Source organism: Delphinapterus leucas, chromosome 20 (assembly GCF_059928025.1).
Source record: "Delphinapterus leucas isolate spDelLeu-1000000601 "Yukka" chromosome 20, BTC_Dleu_Yukka2, whole genome shotgun sequence".
In the NCBI taxonomy this organism is placed as follows: domain Eukaryota; kingdom Metazoa; phylum Chordata; class Mammalia; order Artiodactyla; family Monodontidae; genus Delphinapterus; species Delphinapterus leucas.
The window spans coordinates 10749628-10772582 of NC_143148.1; the positions used below are offsets into that span (position 1 = coordinate 10749628).

The 22955-nt window shown below is 45.3% G+C and overlaps 1 protein-coding gene across 3 annotated transcripts in view; it reads left to right on the forward strand.

Annotated features, from left to right (window-relative positions):
• Positions 1 to 2743: 2743 nt before the first annotated feature.
• The window catches only part of ZNF180 (zinc finger protein 180), a 31095-nt gene continuing 10883 nt past the window's right edge, over positions 2744 to 22955 (forward strand). Inside the window, exons 1-4 of one of the 3 annotated variants that reach the window (XM_022585421.2) lie at positions 2744 to 2999; positions 5847 to 5936; positions 17491 to 17565; positions 22254 to 22380. In XM_022585421.2, coding sequence (XP_022441129.2) covers positions 5886 to 5936; positions 17491 to 17565; positions 22254 to 22380 — 253 coding nt within the window. In that variant the 5' untranslated portion in view covers positions 2744 to 2999; positions 5847 to 5885. Of the gene's footprint in view, positions 3000 to 3043; positions 3906 to 5846; positions 5937 to 17490; positions 17566 to 22253; positions 22381 to 22955 lie in introns of those variants that run through there. The other 2 variants (XM_022585422.2, XM_022585425.2) reach the window with 2 other exon arrangements.

The following is a 22955-nucleotide window of genomic DNA, read 5'->3' on the forward strand; positions in this document are numbered from 1 at the left end:
GGGTGTGTTCACTATAGATCACGTTGTATAAATATCTGGACAAACTGGTACAGGCACGCAAATACACTTCTACCAGATAGAACATTATAAAAGCTCAGTTCCCAGAAGCTGACCAAGAACTAGTCCTTTGAAATAGGCCTTTTTGGGGGGAATGTGCAGGGTTTGAGCAACTCAGGCCTGCTGAGTTAACCCTTGCCCCTACAGATCCCAAAGAGACTAGATAACACAGAGAAGAGTAGGGGCTGACGACCAGTAAGCACTGGTCCCTCCAACATTTATAGTTTGAGGTAGAGGACTGAGCAAAGGAAAAGGACTGTCCTTTTTTTTTTTTTTCCTGCCTAGGACTTACTTCTTCCCAGCTTTCCTCCCGAATATCCTAAGGACAGGTCACACTCTCCCTCTCCCTTATCTTTATCTTTAAAGCAAATGAATTTACAACCTCCTTGCTCTTCAATAGATGTTGAGTCCTCACCCAACTCCTTGCCAGTAGAACCTCAGTATGAAAGCTGGGTCTCAGCCAATTGCCAAACAACTGAGAGAGAAATCTCTGTGTTAGTTGGGCATCTTTGCAGAAGGAGTTCCTGTTCCATGGTAGTGGCTGTTCCAAAGTCCCTATAATATTCAGGTTAGGTCAGGGATTTGGGTGCTCCTGGCAGTAAACATTACCATTTGTTCATTTTGAAAGAAAAAAAATGACCAAACAAAAGACAAAGTCGGTTTTAAGTTATATATTACTAATGCTTTAATGTCTGAATATCTTGAAGTAAACACACACACACAAACAAGTGAACAGAAAAGAAGGAAGATGAGCTAACACTCAAAGCACCCCATCGTGACTTTGTCCTATTTGTACTGAATCTGTAGATCATTCTGCAAAATTTGACACCTTTACAACACAACCATTGTAATGTGGCATTTGTACATCTTTTATCTCTCTCAGTAGGGTTCTGAAGGTTTCTTCTAATGTCTCTATACACCTTACTAAATTTATTTGTAAGACTTTTTTTTTTTGCTTCTATTATGAATAAATGTGAACCTTTCTCTGTCTTGTTTGCAAACTTAGCATCGCTTGTGTAGAGGAAAGATATTGATGTGTAGGCAAGGGGCAAAATAATGTAAAAGTTAAGAGCATGGACTCCAGAGTCAGACTTCCTGAACTCAAATACCAGCTCTGCCCTTACAATACAATCAAAGGTAATGTACTTAATATTATTGGGCTTCAGTTTCATCTTCTGTAAAAGGAAATATCTGGTTTAAAATACTGTTAAGGAAGAGCTGAAAGTATTATCTGTAGATGACTGTCTCACTAAAGAAGCCAGGAGAATCAAATGGAATACTGTAAGAATTCATAACATTTCAGTAGGTTAACCAGATACAAAATAAATATTGTTTTTAAAAAATCAACCACAATAACCAATTATAAGAAACTTTGGGGTAAAGATTACATTTCAAACAGCAATAATTTTTTGTTGTTAAAAGTCAGATTCACGTGAGGAAAACTACAGGAGTTCTTTGACACCGTTAAAAGAAAAAGCTTAAAAATACCCTGTTTTCATATAGCAGGGCTCCAGTTTTTAGCCTCCTCCCTGATGGGGTGGAAATAACCATCACAATTTCCTCACAGGGTGATTGTGCTGGTTAACGCGATAAGATGTTAAAGTGTTTAACGGGGGGTCAGGAACCTTTATTCAAAACAAAATATTTGTTGAGCAGCTATTATGTGCCAGATATCTTAGGTGCTGGGGATACAGCAGTGATCAAAATAGATATAAATCCTTTCCCTTATGGAGAGCACGGTCTCGTGGTGAAGGCAGATAGACAACAGACCAAAAACAAAACAAAACCACCAACAACAAAACACCTAAAATATATTCTACGTTAGTGAAAAGTTCTTCAGGGAAAAAAATAACGGTGGGGGGAGGAGGGAGTACGTGGGGAGTGAAGAGTGGGTTTGCAAGTTTACAATGGTTGGTGGGGGAAATGCCTCAAGAGGTGACATTCGCCTAACGACCAGACGGTGGGGGAATCCTCAGAGGAAGAGCCTGCCGGGCAGCATGAACAGCACAGGCTAAGGTCCCGAAGTGGGAGCCTGCGGGAGTTGTTGGAGAAAGTGTAAAGGCCAGCGTGACTGGAACTGAGCCAGGAAAACGCTCAGGAGATGAAGGCGAAGAGAAAAGAGGAGGGGTGGGGAACAGATCCTTAAGTCCTTATAGGTAGGGGGGAAAAAAAACCTCAATTAAAAAAAAAAAGGATTCTTACTATTTTACTATTATTGACTACAAAAACATTTCAGACTCTTGAAGGGCTTGACAGGAGCTCCCTGGACTGTATAACGGGTTTGTAGCAACTATCTTTGCCCACGAGGACCAAAGGAGATGGTGAGCGCAAAGCGCCTGACAAAGTCAGCAGGCGCCCAGGAGGGGTCCCCGCCGTTTCCCTCCGGATCCCGTTTTCACTGTCACTCCTGGACGTCAAGCCGAGCCCAGGGCCGGCCTTTCCCAAGCCAGCCGCTCCCCACGCATCGGTGTCTTGGCTTCGGCCTCCGATCTGGCTCCTCGTCTCGGCGCCCCGCAAAAACTCGGACACGCACACTCTCTGACCCCAGCCGGACCCCAACCCTAACTCTCTCTTCCTGTGTTGCCGCGTCCGGGTGTCCGCCTTCCCTGAGGAGCTGGAACCCCGCCCGCGCCGCCGAGCCTTCTGGGAATTGTAGTCCAGGCTCGCCGAGCCCAAACGTACTTCCGGGTTAGGCCAGAAGCGCAGCCATTGTCCCGCGCGCGGACGTTTTTTGTCTCTGCGCACCTCGGCCCTTCGGAGGTTAAGCCGAGTGGCCCTGCGGATGCCGACTAGGGGAGGGGACAGAAGTAGCTTAACCCGAGTCTGTCGTGTGCAGAATCGGGGCAGAGAGTTGCTTAACCGAGCTCGTCTTGCCGTAGAGCTGTGCTGGGCACTGAGGCTGGGACAGGCCCTGCCTGGTCCTCGACCCGGTGGACGCCCAGGTTGGTGAGGGGCGGGGCAACGCCGGTGTCCCGTGCGCGCATGCGCAGGGTCTAGGCGGGCCGCTGGGATGGCGAGTGTGGGTGGGCGATCTGGGACCTGCGTGGGCGGTGCTTCAGCTTCGGGTCGCAGAAGTTGGTGGTGATACTAGGGCAGCTGCAGATCACGGGACTGTGCTCTGCGCACGTGTGCGGGTACCTGGTCGGGTGTTGCTCTTAGGATGCTCTGGGGAAGCCCAGGTTGGTGGAAGACAGGCTATATGCACGGGTGTGGGGGAAGATCCTGAGAACCCCGCCTCTCCCTCATCCAAGGCTGGAGGAGCTGAGAACGACTGGGTTGATGAAGTGCCCAGTTGCAGATTCTGGTTTTCGGAGGAGAGGGGCTCTGTCATTATTCCTATACTTTTGAGCAGGTGTTTGAGCAGGAAACACGAGATGGGACGTGAGATTCTGGGTAGTTGACTCTAGGACCCTGGAAGAGACACCACTCTTTTTGCAGACCTGGGGGCGCCCTGGGTAGTGGACAGACTAAGTGGGAGTTGCAGTTTCTTGTCTTAGGAGAGGCAGCGCTACTTCAGCGACCCCCCCCCACCGTCCCCCCGCCCCGCGCCGTGAGACTGGCTGATGGGCTGCAGACTCCTAGGATGACGGAGAGACCAGAGCCTAGAGGCAGGTTCTAAGCAGAGGGCTTCCTACACATGTTGGAGATGTCTGAATGGAAAGCAGGAACTTGGACCAGTGATCCTGGGACCCACGTTGGATAGTGCAGAGTCCTAGGACATTCAAGTTTGGTGAAGACACTGGGTGGCAGGTACAGATTCGGAGCCCAGGAATGACAAGCTGCAGCCGCTACCATCAGATTGACAGCTGTTTGGGAAGGAAGTGGGATGCTGCCAGCACGATTATGAAGTAGGTGTTCCCAGGACCTTTGCTCGGGCTGCCTAGCTTGCAGGCGTGAGAATGCTCCAGGTGGTAGAGGAACAGAGTCTGGGCTGCAGATTTGGATCTGGAAGGGGCTGTATGCTAGGTGGCACCCAGGGGTTAACATTTGGGTTGGAGGAAGCAAAAGGACCCGGTTCCCATGGGAGCTGCTCTATCGTGAGTTTGAGAACCCCCAGGCTGGTGAGTGCCCAGGTCCTAGGCCTGATTCTGGAGTTCTCTGCTCCAGTTACCGTTTGGGTGTTCTGAAGCAATGGTGGTAAGCAGGCAGTGAGGCTGGGGACCTGAGAACCCTCACAGGGGCTGGTGGGTACTTGAGGTAGCCCAGGGAGGTTGAGGAACAGATTGGGAAGTGCAGCTTCTCGTCTCAGGAGCGGGAACTTGCACAGTGCCCCAGGCTGGCCGAGGGCCCAGGTCCTGGATGCAGATTCTGGGTGTGAGCCTGCTCTGCGTGCGTGGGTATGCCAGCAGGAGGAGGGAACCTCGATGGGTGGCCCCTGTGCGGTGGCTGCTGGAGTAGAGGCCTGAGGGCCCCAGTTTGGAGCTTTGGGTTCTGAACTTGGGAGGGCCAAGGCCGCGCTCTGCACATGCACTGGCCTTTGGGCAGAATGGGCGCATGGGCAGTCCTAGGACCCTGGTACTGCCTGAGGATGTCCAGGTGGGTGGAGGGAGTAGCCGCAGATTCTGGGCTGCAGAGGGGTAGGGCTGTGCCGGGTGCCCTCTGTGCACATGAGCAGGTACTTGGGTGAGAAAGGAGGAGCTGGAGGTGGGTATTAGAGGGCGCTGGGGTCTTTGTGCCCCTGGCACCCCACTCACAGCCTGATGATGCCCAGGTTGGCAGAGAGACAGGCTCTCCCTGCGCTGCAGGTGCCCAGGAAGATGTTCGGGAGGAATCTGGGCAGGTGCGACTCAAGTAGGGGCCTGGGGAGGTTGGTGGGGGAAGCAGTTTGGGTGCGGGTTCAGGGTACAGCTGCATTGTGAACTCACCCTATACTGTTTGAGTGAGAATCCAGTGGGGCTGAGGGGTGGGTAAGAGGGAGAGATGGGGCAGGGATGGCGTGCGGAGGTGGGGGATTTGCTGTTCTAGTCTCCGACCGAGAAACATCGAGTTGGTACAAAGACAACTGAGGTCCACGTTCTGGCAGGTGCTGGTGTTTGTCGGGCAGCCCCCGGTCCCATGCCGGCTTTGTTTCTGACTCAGGCCTGAGGACACCCAAGTTGGTGGAGGAGCCAGGTCAGAATTACAAATTCGGGGCCCAGGAAGATTTGGGGTAGGGGAGAATCTGGACTGGTGCTCTTCTGGTAGGAGCCCGCCCACCCTAGAATGGTTGAGGGACCAGGTCCTGGGTGCAGCTGAGCTCTGTGCTTACACTTGGCTGTTTGAGCAGGAAGTGAGAGGCAATCCACCCGACAGGTGCTGGAGGGTCAGGCTTGTCAGTGGATCCTGGGAGGGGCGGGGCTATGTCATGAACTTCATGCGATTAGTCACGCACGGAGTTTGACAGATTCAGGTTGGGGGTAGTGGGTGCACACCAGGGGGTCCTTAATGTGCTGGGTGTTCGTAGGGGTCCCAGGATCCAGTGGGATAGAGAGGGACCGATTCGTGCTGCAGGTTTTGGTGATGGACGGAAGGCCACACTTGGGCATGTGGTGGGCCTCCAGGTTGGTGGTCCAGAGGCCCCAGACAGTGGAGGAGCTGCAGGCTAGAGCTGCAGAGCCTTGGCCTGGGAGAGGAACTGAGGGACTCTAGGTGCAAGCACAGCTGTTCAGGCAGGAATCTATCTGGGCAGGAGCCTCTAGAAGCACAGTTGCCATGGGTACTGCATCCCGGAAGCAGAGACTAATCCAGGGAGGGGGGAGCCACAGTGGACCTGCACGAAGATGCTGTACTCAGGGCTTCTCCCCTTGCAGCTCGGGACCTCAGGCCCCTGCCCGTGCCTGGAGGAGAGCATGGAAGAGCGGGATGAGAAGCCCCCGGGACCCCTGGAGGCCATCGCGCAGGTGAGTGGAGCTTCCCTTCCCTTGGGAGACCCAGAGCTTGTCCCCACCCATGCCCCACAGCCTGATCCCCTGGGTTTGGGACACTGTCCAGCTCTCTTTGCAGTGTTTTGGGGGCTTTTGGTCCCTCCCGATCAGCAGGCTTCTGACACACACTATACATTTTATGGGGCTCCCTGCATTTCCTCACCCTCTTAACCTAAATAACTCTTTCTGGAAGGAATTTGGCATCCTGTATCCAAAGCCCTTAGCCAGTGACTCACAGCTTTGCTTGAGAATAAGCAATTGGAAAGAATGTTTGTGAACGTGCAATGCAAGGGGAGAGTTAAATGAGTTCTAGTAAAAGACCATGAAATGGAATTCACTGTAGCCATTGATAGGATAAAAAGATATTTATGATCTACGTTAAGTAAATAGCATTTTGAAATGATTAAAAAAAGGATGTAGTTTGCGTGTGCATAGAAAATACATTATATCAGTTAACAAAGATTATCTGTAAGTTATGTTCCCAGTGACTTTATGTTTTTAGTTACTTATCTGTACTTTTGTACTTCTGTACAACACATTTTAAGGTTAGGAAATTAATGATTTAAAGCATTTTCTTTGAGAAAATTTCATTTCTTAAAGATGTTAAATTAGAATTTCACCTTTCCCTTCCTGGACAGTTCAGTCCTGAAGCTATTAGGTGGGGCAGAGCCAGGTAGGTGTCTGCAGTTGAGGGAGGGCTGCCTGCTGTGGGGTGGCACAGCTTCATCAGGGTGACAAGGGCATCCATGTGTGAGGGCGTCAGTGACCCAGTGGGGTGAGGTAAGTGTCCACACGGAGGAGGAGGTTCTGGTTTGGGGGTGACACGGTCAGCGCAGGTGAGAAGAGCATCCAGAGAGGGGATGCCCTGGTGTGGGCAGCCCAAGTGCAGTGAGGGTGTCCACGCAAGGGGTGGTCCAGCTTAGGGTGTCCGAGCCAGAGCCTGGTGAGACGGGCATCCGTGTTGGAGGTGGGGTGCATCCTGGTGTGGCGTATCACAGGCTGAGCAGGTTGAGGGCATCTGACTTGACGTGGAGTATCAGCTCAGACGAGGGCATCCACACGGAGTCCAAGGCCCAGTGACTCGAGAGTGAGTCCCTGAGAAGAGGCCACCTGGCCTGCAGAGTCAGAGCAGAGGCAGGGTGACGAGGGTCCCTTGGCAGAGGCTGGCCCCGTGTGGGGCAGCAGAGCCCAGGTGGGCCGAGGAGAACTGTGTAGGAGAGGCAGTGGCGGTGGAAATGGGAGATTAGTTACTTACAGGGGAGTCAGTCAGATAAACAAATCAAATAAGGGTCATGGTGAAACCGCTAGGTGGCGTTTCGTGGGGGCTTCTTGGAGCTCCAGTTCTTTATGTCTCAGCGCAGAAAGAATTCAGCGAGAGGCAAAGTAAGAGATGAGGAGTGATTTATTAGAACAGGACGCTTGTGAGGCTTACAGGTAGGCAGGCAAGAGGGTGCCGTGCCCCCCAAATTTAGTGGGCTACAGTTTTATAATCAAAGGAAAAGTGGGGAGGGGGAGAAGACCACCTTCTTCCTCACTCTTGAGTAGATCTCACGCTTCCATTATCAGCTCTTCCTCCATGTCGGGTGGGGGAGTTTTCTGGTCCCTCCACGGTCAAGCCGGGACTGTCGCGGCGCAGCGGAAATGAGCAAAAAGGCGGTCCATATGCTAAAAATAGTAAATCATCTCAGGTTTTAGTATAATGCCACCTTTTCCTCATATTTTTGTTTTTAGTGCACACAGAGGAGCATGTCCTAGGAATCATTAACTTACTGAGCTCACTGGGCAGGATGTGGGTCTCACGCCACCATCGTTTTATTGTTTGAGGGCATGTCTCATGCTTCTGTTGCATGGTTTTGTTGCTAAGCGAGCCTGCTTGGTTTTGTGGTTAAGCAAACCTGTTTTCTCGAGTGATCATTAACTTACAGGGGTCTCTCATACTTCTTTCTTTACTTACAATCCCCTAGTGGCATTAACTATTTAACTATCTACTTTGTCCCTTTACTCTGTCCTTATCAGTCAGTGGGAGGCAGGGTTCTCGCCGTCAGCTGTGGAAAGAGAGGACTTTGGAATGAACTTGGTGGTGATCAGTGGAATTGGAGGTATTGGGGTGGCTCCTGGTTTTCAGTATGTGTAGATGTAGAAATACATACAGATGTGTGCCTCTGTGTGTGTGTGTGTGTGTGTGTGTGTGTGTGTGTACACACAGATATACACATATGTATTCCCTGTCTCTGTCCACTGTGAGGGCCTGAGAGCAGTGACATTCTGATACCAGTGTGCACCCCTAGTGCCCAGATCTCAACTTCTAAAAATGCCACAGGTTTTATGAGTTTACTGTTAACGGGTATTTAGTGTTCCGTTTTTTGCTGTTACAGGCAGCACTGCTATAAATGTTTTTGATTATATAAATGATTCCTTGTACACGTACACAAGAGTTTCAGAGAGAGAAGTTAGGCAAATATAAATTTACATACATTTGCATTCACATCTTTATCAAAAGTACAGGTGAAATGAGTTTTGATGTGACCATTGGTATTGTACTTTAAGCCAGTAACTTCAAGTGTTTCCTGGGAATCCTAATGGTCCTTTCACCATCTTCTTCTATGTTATACAACTGAATTAGCAATCTACTCATGCTGATTTTTACTTTCATCAAATATTTATTGACGGACTAACCAATGTAAGGCCCTGTGTGAGGTGCTGGGGAAAAAGATAGGCTCTCACAGACAGAAAGGCTACATAGATAGAAAAAGCAAAAACATCTTCCTTCTTGTATTAGTTATCGGGTTGCATCTCTCAAACTTAGCAGCTTAAAGCAACGAAGATTTTTTATCTCACACAGTATCTGAGGGTCAGGAATCTGGGAGCAGCTTATCGGGATGTTTCTGGCACTCGGGGTCCCTGGTGAGGCTGCAGTAAGTTGTTGGCTGGGGCTGCTGCCTTTGGAAGGCTTGCGTGGGTAGGGGATCCATTTGCAAGCTCACTCATGTGGCTGTTGGCGAGAGGCCTCAGTCCCACACCACGTAGACCTCTCCCCAGGGCTGCTCACAACACAGCAGCTGGTTTCTCCCAGAGCAAATGATCTGAGAGAGATGAGAGAGAGAGAGGAAGAGGGGAGGGGAGCGGGAGCTTGCACGCTTAATTGCACATAGCCAAGATGGAAGCCACCGTGTCTTTTATCATTTGATCTCAGAATGACACACCATCGCTTCCTCTGTAGTCTGTTGGTCGCACAGACCTATCCTGGTACCAGGTGGGTAAGGACTACATAAGGCTGTGAATACCAGGAGGAGCGGCGTTCACCGGGGGCCACCTTGGAGGCTGGCTTCCACATTTCTCAACTCTGAACGGCCTCTAGTTCATTTTAATCGTTATCGCATCGTTTAATCGCACGGGTGCTTTGGGCCTGGAGACGGTAAGGAGAGCCCTGGCAGGGAGAGACAACCAGGGAGCCCAAGTCTTGGCTTTGAATGAGGGACACTCAAGGAGAGACTGTATTGAGACATCACCTGAGAGGTTTCAGTGACTTACATACCTGGAGGTAACTCGGCCTTGAGGCGACTCTGAACCCTGCCTGCCTTCAGGGTCCGGCCAAGGTGGTGGCGGAGCCTCGCCTCTTCCCTGTCAGTTTCAACATCAGAGCCGGGCAGGTTGTTGATGAATTGGTGACCCGGTGCTGGAGGGTCTGTTCTGTCCATCTGAGGAAAGTTGAGAATTTTCATAGATAATGGTGTGGGATGGGAGAGAGAATTTTCTTGTGCATGAGAACTAGCGAGACCCTCCGGTCAGGAGGATCTCTGAGAAAATCAGGCAGGGGAACCTTCAGCTTTTGGTTTGAATACGGGTTGCTTTTACTCCCTCTCAAATTAGTAATTAAGAAACTCTGTGCCCTCCAAATGGACCCTGTACATCACTTCCCTTGAGCTGAAATGTGAACTCTGCCCTACATCTCCTGTGGGCCATAAGAGAAATTAACACACCAAGGAGGGAAATTCTCCTTGTGCGATGCCTATTAGAGTTAATATCCTGAACCTCCTCACAGATGTAGGAGTTTCCCAAATACAAAGCTTGGAGAATTGAGTTCAGTAATCATTCTGTGATTTGACTGGAAGCTTTTTTTCCCCCAAGAACCACCCCCCGCCCCCTGAGTTAGGTATGTTTGGTCAACTCTGTTTACAGGAGAGCCAGTAGCAAATAGTCCTAGGACTGATTTGAGCAAGGGTTCACTGTGAAGGGGACAGGCCACTCCATGAGGGCTGTGCTTGTCTCTCTTCCTCGGCCCTGGATCACACATGTTTCCACCCATGTCGCAGAGAGAACGGTTATTATCTCTTGCCTGTAACTCTTCTCCACGTCAACAGGCTTCTCCAAGTCAACAGGCTAATTCCTATTCCAATTCTGTAAAGTACACGAAGAAAAAGGAAACCGTTGCTTCATTACATGGAGAGGTGATTGTTGAACAAAAGGGATACTTTTTAAAATGCTCCAGAAGGCCATTGTACTAAGTGAAATAAGCCAGACGCAGAAAGGCAAATACTGCATGATCTCACTTATGTGTGGAACCTAAAAGAGTCCAACTCGTAGAAGCAGAGAGTACAGTGGTGGTTGCCAGGCAGTGGGGGAAATGGGAAGATGTTGGTTAGATGTTGCAAAGGGTCAGTTACGTGGGATGAGTAAGTCCTGGGGAATCTCATGTACAGCATGGTGACTAAAGTTAACAATATTGTATTGTGTCCTCGAAATTTGCTGAGAGTTGATCTTAAGTGTTCTGACCATATGAAAAAAATCGTAACTGTGTACAATTTTCATTTGTCAGGTATACCTCAATAAAGTTGTAGAATAAAATAAATTGTAAATAGTGAAAAAGAATAAAAATAAAAATGCTCCAGAGCACACAGAAGTGGGAGTAAAGGCTTTTCATTCCAGTTATATATCCAGAGGTTTCTTCTAACCAGAGGAGGGACTTGAACTCAGCAAAGACTTGGTGCCTTTGGGGACCAAAGGACAATGTGAAGGCTCAGGTAGCACATTCCGTGTGGTTGTTTTACTGTCAACACACGTTTATGAAGTGGCTACCATGTGTCAGTACAGTCGGTCCTCCATATCCTAGGGTTCTGCAGATTCAACCAACCCAGGATCAAAAAAATTTTTTTCATTCCAAAAGTTCCAAGAAACAAAACTTGAATTTGTTGCTTGCCTGGCAACTCTTTCCATCACATTTGCATGGCATTTACATAGCACTGACATTGAATGGGGTATTATAAGTAATCTAGAGATGATTTAAAGTAGACGGGAGGATGTATGGTTCGTTATATGCAAGCACTGCGCCATTTTTATATAAGGGACTTGAGCATCAGTGGATTTTGGTATCAGTGGGGGTCCTGGAACCACCGCCCCCCCAGGACACTGAGTGATGACTGCTGATTGAAGCACAATGAAACCATGGTAAATAGGAGAGAGGAGAGCTCAGCTCTTGTGGAACCCACTCTAGTGGAAGTTGGATTTTTTTTAAAAGGTATAAATATATGTGTGATGCAAAGAAATGAAAGCAAAGTGGCGGAATTGACTTATGGGCTGGTGGCAGGGAAGGACGTTTGGTGCAGAGAAGACCGTGAGCAGAAGTGATCTCCCTTTTGTTTTCCTTGTGAAAACTTTTAAATCAAAAGATGTTGAAAGCAGTTTTGATTAAAGAGAAGGTGCATCCATATTCCCCAAGTAAAATTGTTTTAGCAGTTGTGGCAGATAAGGAGCATTTTGGGGTTTTGTCTTTACTAGCACCTCCTGAGTTAGAAACATGAAGTCTTTCAGTTCTTGGCTTTGTTTCTTAACTGGTCTTAAATGTTAAAAACAAACAAAAAACGTGAAAGATTATGTAATAATTTAAAATACAGTCCAGTGTTTCTAGGTTTTCCTTTCTTGAGAAACCTCTCATTTCCCAGGTAGTTTTAGATTATAGGATGAGTTAACTTCTGGCCCTTAAGTTGTTAGAATTCAACGTCTGCCACTTTTGTAGTAAGAAAAGACAGCTTTGGCGTTGTCACACATTAAGAATGCGATTTCTCTTAGTAGCCGAGTTTCCATGATATTTGAGTCCGTTAGTAGTTTGGGGTCAAAACTTGTGTTTCCTTGGGGCTATCTGTAGTTTTGTTGTTGTTATTTTAGCCTTGTGAGTTAGATTTGTATGTTTTTGTTCCTTGGCCTTTGGAGCTATTTTGTAATGCCCAGGCAGCCATGTTAAGGTAGTTTAACCATCCTGGCATTTGTACTCAACGGTAATGCAGGTAATTAGCAGTTAAGCTTTCACATTGGGCCACCTTTACATTGCAACAACTCCAGTTCATTAAATAGTCAGCGTTACCCTTAGTACCTGCCCAGGAATTATAGAGAGGTGTTTTTAGGCTTGGAGAAATCCTTTTCTGACTTTAAGCTAGCTACTTTTCATGACCCTTCCCAATGCAATGGTGAAATTTTATCTAGGTTGATAAGGGAGGGAAATTGGCACACCTGTGAAAAGTACGGTAGTTTATCTCCTTTTAGTTTATGATTGAGACTGAATGATAACTGAGTTATAATCAAGAATCAACAGTAAAATCATCCCTCGATATCCGAGAGGGATTGGTTCCAGGACTCTCCATGTATACCAACATCCTCAGATGTGGTTACACATTCATGGATTCAACCAACCAAGGGTTGGGTAGTACTGTTCGTACTTATTGAAAGAAATTCACATACAAGTGGACCCGGGCAGTTCAAACCCATGTTGTTCACGGGTCAGCTGTACTTATTTCTCAGTGTTTGAAGATTTAAGAAGGAACAAAGTACACGGGCATACGCTGGAGATACTGCGGGTTCGGTTCCAGACCACCGCAGTAAAGTGAATATCGAAACAAAGCGAGTCATGTGAATTTTTTGGTTTCTCAGTGCGTATAAAAGTCACATTCACGCTATACTGTAATCTCTTAAGTGTGCCAGAGCATTATGTCTAAAAAATGTACATACCTTAATTTAAAAATACCTATTGCTAAAAAAATGCTAACCATCATCTGAGCCTTCAACAAGTCATATCTTGTAGCTGCTGGAGGGTCCTGCCTCACTGCTGGTGGCTGCTGACTGATCAAGGTGGTGGGCGCTGAAGGTTTGGGGAGCTGTGGCAGTTTCTTAAAATAAGACAACGATGAAGTTTGCCTCATCCATTGACTCTTTCTTTCTCGAACGGTATTTCCATAGCGTGGAGTGCTGTTTAGTAGCATTTAGCCACAGTAGAACTTCCTTCAAAACTGGAGTCAATTCTCTCAAACCCCGCTGCTGCTTTATCAACTATGTTTATGTCATATTCTAAATCCTTTGTTGTCATGTCAGCAATCTTCTCAGCATCTTCACTGGGAGTAGATTCCAGCTCAGGAAGCCACTTCCTCTCCTCATCCATAAGAAGCAACTCCTCATTCATTAAAGTTTTTCCATGAGATTGCAGCAATGCAGTCACGTCTTCCGGCTCCACTTCTAATTCTAGTTCTCTTGCTGTTTTCACTTCATCTGTGGTTACTTCTTCCACTGAAATCTTGAACCCCTCAAAGTCATCCATGAGGGTTAGAATCAGCTTCATCCAAACTCCTGTTAATTAGCAGGAACTCCTGTTAACATTAACTCCTGTTAATGTTGGTATTTTGACCTCTTCCCATGAATCACGAATGTTCTTAATGGCATCTGGAATGGTGAATCCTTCCCAGGAGGTTTTCAATTGACTTTCTCCAGATCCACCAGAGGAATCACTATCTATTGGCAGCTATAACCTTATGAAATGCATTTCTCGAATAATAAGACTTGACAGTTGAAATGATTCCTTGCTTCATGGGCTGCAGAATGGATGTTGTGCTAGCAGGCATCAAAACATTAATCTCATTGTACATCTCCATCAGAGCTCTCAGGTGAGCAGTAATTTTTTTTTTTTTTTGCGGTACGTGGGCCTCTCACTGCCGTGGCCTCGCCCGTTGCGGAGCACAGGCTCCGGACGCACAGGCTCAGCGGCCGTGGCTCACGGGCCCAGCCGCTCCGCGGCATGTGGGATCTTCCCAGACCGGGGCACGAACCCATGTCCCCTGCATCGGCAGGCGGACTCTCAACCACTGCACCACCAGGGAAGCCCAGCAGTAACATTTTGAAAAGAACCTTTTCTTCTGAGCAATAGGTCTCAACAGCGGGCGTAAACTATTTGGTAAACTATGTTGTAAACAGATGTGCTGTCATCCAAGCTTTGTTCTTCCATTTATAGAGCACAAGTAGAGTAGATTTAACATAATTCTTAAGGGTCCTACGATTTTCAGAATGGTAAATGAGCATTGGCTTTAACTTAGTCACCAGCTGCCTTAGCCCGTAACCAGAGAGTCAGTCTGTCCTTTGAAGCTCTGAAGCCAGGCATTGACTTTTCCTCTCTAGCTATGAAAGTCCTAGATGGCATCTTCTTCCAACCTAAGGCTGTTTTGTGTACATTGAAAATCTGTTGTTTAGTGTAGCCTCCTTCATGAATTACTTAGCTAGATCTTCTGGGTAACTTGCTGCAGCTTCTCCATCAGCACTTGCTGCTTCACTTTGCACTTTTATGTTACAGAGGTGGCTTCTTTCCTTAAACCTCAAGAACCAACCTCTGCTGGCTTCAAACTTCTCTTCTGCAGCTTCCTCACCTCTCTCAGCCTTCACAGAATTCAAGAGAGTTAGGGCCTTGCTCTGGAGGAGGCTTTGGCTTAAGGGAATGTTGTGGTTGGTTTGATCTTCTGTCCAATTCACTCACACTTTCTCCATATCAGCAATAAAACTGTTTCTCTTTCTTGTCATTCGTATGTTCACTGGAGTAGCACTTTTCATTTCCTTCAAGAACTTTTCCTTTGCATTCACACCTTGGCTGACTGTTTGGTGCAAGAGGCCTAGCTTTCAGCCCGTCTCAGCTTTCAACCTGCCTTCCTCACTAAGCTTAATCCTTTCTAGCTTTTGATTTAAAGTGAGAGATGTATGCATGACTCTTCTTTTCACTTGACCACTTAGAGGCCATTGTAGGGTTATTAACTGGCCTAATTAAATATTGTTGTGTCTCAGGGAATAAGGAGTCCTGAGGAGAGGGAGGGAGACGGAGGAAGGGCTGGTCAGTGGAGAAGTCAGAATATACACAACATTTATGGGTTAAATTTGCCCTCTTATTTGGACACAGATTGTGACACCTCAAAACAATTACAATAGTAACATCAAAGATCACTGATCACAGATCACCATGACAAATATAATAATAATGCAGAAGTTTTAAATATTTTGAGAATTAGCAAACTGTGACACATAGACATGAAGTGGGCAAATGCTATTGGGAACATGGCACCAATAGACTTGGTTGATGTAGGGTTGCCACAATCTTCAATTTGTAAAATGCGTATCTGTGAAGCGCAGTAAAGTGCAATAAAATGAGGTATGCTGGGGGAATTCCCTGGCCGTCCAGTGGTTAGGACTGTACCTTCACTGCTGAGGGTGTGGGTTCAGTCCCTGGTTGGGGAACTAAGATCCTGCAAGCTGTGGCGAGGCCAAAAAAAAAAAAAAAAGTATGCCTGTCCTTGAACAGAATGTCATTTGACAGGATGAGTCATTGTACTCGGTAGTAAAAACTTCAGGAAGCCACAAAGGAATTATCTTGTTTCAGAGTGATTTTTTTCAAGAGGGAAACATTTTTTGCTGTTTGGTAAATATTGAATTAAGGAAAAGAAATGTCATTAAAAAATGGATACCATGTTGAAACACAGACTGTGAACCTGCACCTCAATTCTGCTTTTCCAAAATATAACTGCTTTTAATGCTTTTGAGACTGTCCTTCCGGACTTTTCTGGGCATGTTTATATTTTATAAAAATTTATTCATGGTCTATATACGGCTCTTAATTTTTTCACTCCACAATATATTATAGACATCTTTCTGTCCTTTGTATGTATCAATCCATGCAAATCTATCTTTTCTTCTCTTGGCTGCTAAATAATATTCAGTTATCTGGATGAAGCATAATTTATTTAACCAGGCACTTACTGATGGACACTTAATCTCCCCTCCCATTTTTGCTATGATAATGTAACTCTTTAATGAGATTTCTTGTACATACATCTAAGTGTTCTTTCTTTCCTTCTTTCTCTCTTTCTTTTCTTCCTCTCTTTCCTTCCTTCCTTCCCTCCTTCCTTCCTTCCTTCCGCATGTTTTGCAGGATCTTAGTTCCCCGACCCGGGATTGAACCTGTGCCAGTGCAGTGAAAGCGCTGGGTCCTAACCACTGGACTGCCAGGGAAGTCCCTAAGTGTGCTTTCTGTTATTTCCTAAGGAAATACTATCAAGAAGACTTACTGGATATTACATTTTTTAAATATTTCCATTAAAAAAACAAAAGCAAAGAGTATATGTGAAAATAGATGAAATCTGGATAAAGTCGATAGCTGAGTTAAAAATGTTGAACTGATATCAGTTTCCTGGTTTTGACAATGCACTGTGGTTACATGTGATAGTATCATTGGGAGAAACTGGGTGAAGGGTATACAGGAACTCTCTCTGTTCTGTTTTTGTAAATTCTTGTGAGTCTTAAACTATTTCAAAATAAAATGTTATTTTAAGAAATATATTGCCAATCCAGGGAGGTTGTATCAACTTAAATTTCCACTAGGAGTATATGAAGCTCTTGACCCATGGGCCACCAGGGCAGGAGTCATTAGCAACAGGCTGAAGAAACAGTCCATGTGGTTGGGATATTGGTTACATACAGGGGTTCGAGCAGATAAGTAAATATAAATAGGATAATGGGACGCAGAGAAGGAAGGTACAAATATAGAAAGTGGGAAGGCTAGAATTGTTGAATTGTAATTATTGCTGTGAATTTAATGGTCTCTAAGGTATAGAGGTGTCATAGAAATAGAGATGTGATTTTATCTGATTGAAAGAGATGAGCATCTTTTTGTATATTCACTGGCCATTTTATTTCTTCATAGTTGAGTTGCCTGTGTATTTTCCTTTGTCTATTTTTCTTTCTTTCTGATTCAGAGGAAATCTTAACAACATAGATTCTTATTGGTGGTGCCTTTATCGGTGGCACTTTTTGCCAAACATTTTATGAAGTTAATTTGTTGATCTTTGTTTTTATCATTCTTTGGTCTTGCTGTATTACGTGTTATTTTCTTACAATTCCATGATCCAGGAATTCAGGCAGGGATTTAAGCTGGACAGTTCTTCTCTTCTGCATCGTGTCTGGGGTCACTCAGCTCCGTTCAGCTGGTAGCTGGGCTGGTCTGGAAGATGCACAAAGACATCATGCTGTTTCTGATGCCTCTTGCTCTTCCAGATGTCCCCTCTCTCTCTCCACATGCTCAGCTTGAGCTTACCAGTGGGAAGGAGCAGAAGTTTGGTAGGTGGGATGTGTTAAAACAGATGGCCTGTCAAATCCTAGCCAGCTCACAGTGGGAGTTTTGAGCCATGGCTTAGCTCCCTGATTATTTTCCTTTTTCTCATCTGCTTTGCCTTCTCAGGACTGTCTCCTTCCTCAGGAGATTATCGTCAAGGTCGAGAGAGACGATGCCGGGTCACTGGCCGTTGCATCCCAGGTGAGTTGGACAGGGCCTCTGTCTTCACCTCGAGAAATGTGCATGGCTGGTGGGTGGCAGAAGCCACATTGAAGTGAGCTGGGAAGTGAGTAGAAAATGGGGAAATAGAGATAGAGTGGGCAACTTTTTACAAAAAGTTGGTTATCTATAAAAGATTGAAGAGAGTGATAACTGCAAGGAAATCTGAGGTTGAGGGTTGTTGTCTTTTATCCCCTAAAGGTTTGAAAGGATTTGGCTCGGTTTAAATGGTTGCAGGAAAGAGTAAGTGAAGGAAAAGAAGTTAACGGTCAGGAGAGAGAGGAGGTAAAACTGTAAAGCAGAACTCACAGATACAGAGAACAAACTAGTGGTTACCAGTGTAGGGGGGTGCAGTAGAGGGGTGGAGGAGTGAGAGGTACAAAGTATTGGGAATAAGATAGGCTCAAGGATGCATTCTACAACGCGGGGAATAGAGCCAATATGTTGTAATAACTGTAAATGGAAAGTAACGTTTCAAAATTGTATAAAAATTTAAAATAATAATTAAAAAAAAAAGACAAAAGCGATAAAGCAGAGTCCTTGATTAGTGCCAGGGGAATTAATTCAGAGCATATGTGAATGCATTAACTCTATTAGAGGAAGAAGGGCTCATATAAGAAAAATGAGGTTGAGGGAATTATCTGAAGGCTTGTGTTTTTCTCTGTGAACAGTCAGGTGAAATTATCTTTTGAGCATGTGGGTGGGACTTGGAATGGAGAGATGTTTGACTAGAGTAGAGAAGGCTTAAAATAGTAATTTGGATTATGAGAGACAGGCTGCTCCAGGAGGTATAATAAGGTTGCTGGTCAGCCCGAAAAGCTCATTCTGAGATAGTGACTGTTTTTAAAATGTATTTATTTATCTGTTTATTGGCCGTGCCACACAGCTTGTGGGATCTTAGTTCCCCAACCAGGGATTGAACCCGGGGCCTCGGCAGTGAGAGCGCAGAGGGATTCCCGATAGTGACTGTTAATAATACTCTATTCAGCTGCTTTTGTGGGTTTTCTTTCCCTGTGGCATTCCGTAACCTACTTTCCATGGAGAGCAGATTTGACATTCAGATTTGTTTAGTTTTTGTAGCCAGGTATATTCAGTGGAAGCCCCATAGGTCACGGTAATATTTGAAAGAGAATTTTTGAATATATCAAATAGAAAGATTAAGGTGAGTGATCCACAGGCTCTCAGCTGAATAATGAAGATGGGAAAGATAAAAGAGGATGCTAAACAGAAAGGAAAAGACTACAGACTGGGGGATAGTGATAGTAGATATTTTAGTAAAGGCCCCAAACCAGCAGAGAATGAGAGGAGTAAAGGGAGTGATTAAGCAAGTAAAGTGGAGAATTCTGATGTCGTAATGAAAGAGTGAGCTATTCTGGGTGTGCGACTTGAGAGGTGGAGTACTTTATGGTGATTTCAAGATCTGGGGTCCCACACTAAGAATGAGGGGCTGGGAGTTGGGCTGGCCGTATGAGTTGATGACTGAGAACATAGTCTGTGATGTTAGGGAAACTTGAGGTTGCATCCCAGTCACTAACCTTAGGCCTACGTGTTAATTTCTCCGACCTTCTAGCTCTTCATCTGAAAAATGTTGCTGCTAATGGTATTTTCTCACAAGGGGCCTTGTGAGAATTAAGTGAGCGATAATTTATGCAACATGCTGAGCACACTGCCTGATACCACATAGTAAGTGCTTCATGAAAGTCAGTTATTTTTATATTATTACCAGAGAACTCTACATGTGGATGCTATAGACTGCGCAAGACGAGACAGTACACGTTCTTGAATTAGCAGATAAATCCTGGGTATTATAAATCTTCAGTGGTTGGGGGCATGGGTGGTGTTCAAGAAGTTGGTACAACAAAGCTCCAAGAAGTGAGGTAAATGGCATGAATTTCAGGGTAACTGGGAGCACACACACCCTCCTCCCCCTCTGATGCTGAGACCCCTGGGATGGGAGGGCACGACCACCCTGAGCCTGTGAGGACTTCAGAGGAGGGAGTCCTCAGGGGGGAAGTGTAGCTTTCTATTAACACAGGGATGTAGAGAGAATATTTGGTGAAGATGTAGGATTTCTTTCTTTTTTTTTTTTTTTTTTGCTGTGCTGGGTCTTTGTTGCTGCATGCGGGCTTTCTGTAGTTGCGGTGTGCGGGCTTCTCATTGAGGTGGCTTCTATTGTTGTGGAGCATGGGCTCTAGGTGCGTGGGCTTCAGTAGTTGCAGCGCGTGGGCCCTAGAGCGTGCAGGCTTCAGTGGTTGTGGTGCATGGGGTCAGTAGTTGTGGCTCGTGGGCTCTAGAGAGCAGGCTCAGTAGTTGTGGCGCACGGGCTTAGTTGCTCCACAGCATGTGGGATCTTCCGGGACCAGGGCTCAAACCCATGTCCCCTGCATTGGCAGGCGGATTCTTAACCACTGCGCCACCAGGGAAATTCCGGATTTCATTATTATAGAAGAAGAGTTCCCAAGGGCACAGTTGAAGGGTTTGGGAAGAAATTTTGAGGACTTGGGTGTAGGGGACAGGTGAGAGGAAGAATAGAATAAGAGGGATAGAAGTTCAGAAACAGCCAGTATCCACACGCTGAAGGACCTTTTCAAATGGGTATGTGATGGGCCTTGTGAGATTCAGGTGAGAGGAAAGGATTTCCGTCAGAATTTGAACCAGGATTATTTTGATATATTACAGAGTCTACTGATATACTGTTGATTCACTTACTGAAATAATTTACCAAATATATAATTAGTCTATACTATACACCAACACTGTACTAAGCTCTGGAGCTTAGTACATGCCCTCATGGATTACAGCCTGGTGACAAAGATGACCATTATGCAAATGATAAGAAAGCGTGGTGAGTCTTAAGATAGAAATTCCTGGAGCTTTGAGAACATATAGCCTGGGGTGCAGTGGGGGGTGCTAATCTAGTCTAGTATTATTTATTTAACATTTGAAGAAGTTTGATATTAAAGGGACCTACATTAAACAGTGAAGGGGAGTGTTTATTAAAAGGAAGCATGTATTGGAGGTTGAAAAACAGTACGTATAGATCCATGTTCAACACGGGGCAGTTTGCAAGTGATATTTCTTTTCTTTTCTTTTTTTTTAAGTATTAGATCAATGTTTTTATTAAGATCTTAAAAAAAATATGACCTGAAAGAATAACACATATATTTGTAGGTTCTTCTGGCTGACCTTTCTGTTTCTTTAAACTGCTGCTTAAAAATATTTACCTAATTGATATTACCTATAAACAACATTGTGGTTCTGATTATTTTCTTTGACTCAGTTCATCCTTGTAAGATCTTCAATCCTGAAGAAATGGCACAAAACGAATAGTGAGAAATAACAAATGATACTTCTGAATCCCATTTTGGGGTAACTGTGAAAACCTTTGAGATTTTAGTGAAATTTATGGGCCACAACTTAGAAAAAGGTACAGCAGCATTTTGCATGGAGTTTCTTGGGATTCAGGGACTTCGTGTCCTATGCATGAACCACAGCTTAAGAACACCCCATCTATTTAAAAAGCCTTGGCAAGTGGCATTTGACTTCTGTGTTTTTTGCTGCCTTTGGGTAAGGACAGATCACCTCCAGCACTTTTTTGGAACAAAATTCCTGCCCAAAAATCTTAGAAGGAGGTTCTTTCCTGCTTAGAGGAGGCAGTCCAAGAGACTCCTTTTACATGGCAGTAATGACAGGCCCTATGGTGCAGCTCATAGTGTGGACAAAATAGAAATGTTTTCTGAAGACTTAAGAATTCAGGATAAAGGTTTCATTGGCTGTCACTTATTTTTTGAGGCTCCTCAAACCTAATCATCCTGATAATAATTCCCAGCCTTTGTTTTTTTTAGTAAACTCTGGTAATGGCTTTTCATATATCATTACAATTAATTCAGTCAACAGCACAGTGAATTGGGTATCATTAAGCCTAATAAATAGAAATGGAATAAACTCACCATTAATAGACAGATGATCAGATTAGATATATTTTTTTAAAAAAATTCAGACATAGGCTCTTAATAGATAAGAAAACCCACGTCTCTTTTCCATATCCAGTGCTCTAAACCTGTACATACTGCCTTTCATTAAGGCCCACATTTCATTTTCTGTCTCAGGCATCAGTAAAGCCTGTGTGCCAAATCTGTTTTTTGAAAATAAAGTTTTATTGTAATACAGCCACATCCATTTGTTCATGTACTTTCTGTGGCTGCTTTCTTGCTATAGCAGCAGAGCTGAGTAGTTGTAATAGATAGAGACTGTATGGCTTGCCAAGCCTAAAATATTTGCTCTCTGACCTTTGAGAGAAAAAGTTTGCTGACCCTGTTCTGTTAGTTTCTCGGGAATTTGGAGGGAATTCCTAAGTAGGAATTCTGTATTCACCAATGCAAAAATCAGAATAAGCATTTTCTTTAAGGTCAACAAGAGAGAAAACAGTTTACGTCAGTTCTTAGCTGGTGTTCTTCTTTGGGGTTATATAAATAGGTCCAGCATCCAAAAGCCACAGGGGCTCACCTAGAAGGTACCTGTATCCCTTGACTAGAATCCTTTGAATGTTGATCATCTCAGGACAATTTCCAGGCCATCAGGTTTTCTTTCTTCCACCTGTCAAACTTTTCCTCTGTGAACATTGGAAGGAAATGATACCCAACTGAGCAGGAATGTGTGTCCTGTTTTAGGAAGGAGTGAACTTCCATAGAGTGACTGTGGACTTCACTCAGGAGGAAGAAGGCACTTTGAACCCTGCCCGGAGGACCCTGGACAGAGATGTGATCCTGGAGAACCACAGGCACCTAGTCTCTTGGGGTAAGAGTACAGTCCCCTTTAATGAAGTCTATGTATTGAAATGATTTCTCATTTCCATTGATCAAGAGCTAGGGAATTCAGAGGCCAGAATGATTTTGGCCACACATAGATTGCATTTGTGCTTTTTATTCCCCAGTGAAGATTTAGTTTTAATTTGTAGGGTAGCAAAGGTACAGATTCTTGGGTTTGAGCTTATGCAGTCTTCTTGGCTCCTAAAGGCCAAGGACTGGGACCAAATTCTGCAGTGATTTTCTTTTGTCCCCAGCCCAAATACCCAAAGTCCTGTATCTTTCCCTATCGGCTTTTCAAACCAGATGCAGTCTCCTAGTTGGAACAAGGGGATAAGTATAAAAAGAGTTTCTCAACATGCATATCCAGGTGAGAAACAGACATTTGGGAGTCATTACAGGTATAGAAGATTTGTTTGAAAAATCCCCATAGGGCATGCTGCATATTTCTCCATCTCCCACTCCTGGTGGACTTATACATCACCACTTTTTCCAAGTGTGCTTTATATTGCCTGGCCTAATAGCCACCAAGGCTTCTGTTTATGAGCTAATCTTCATCCTCTCTCA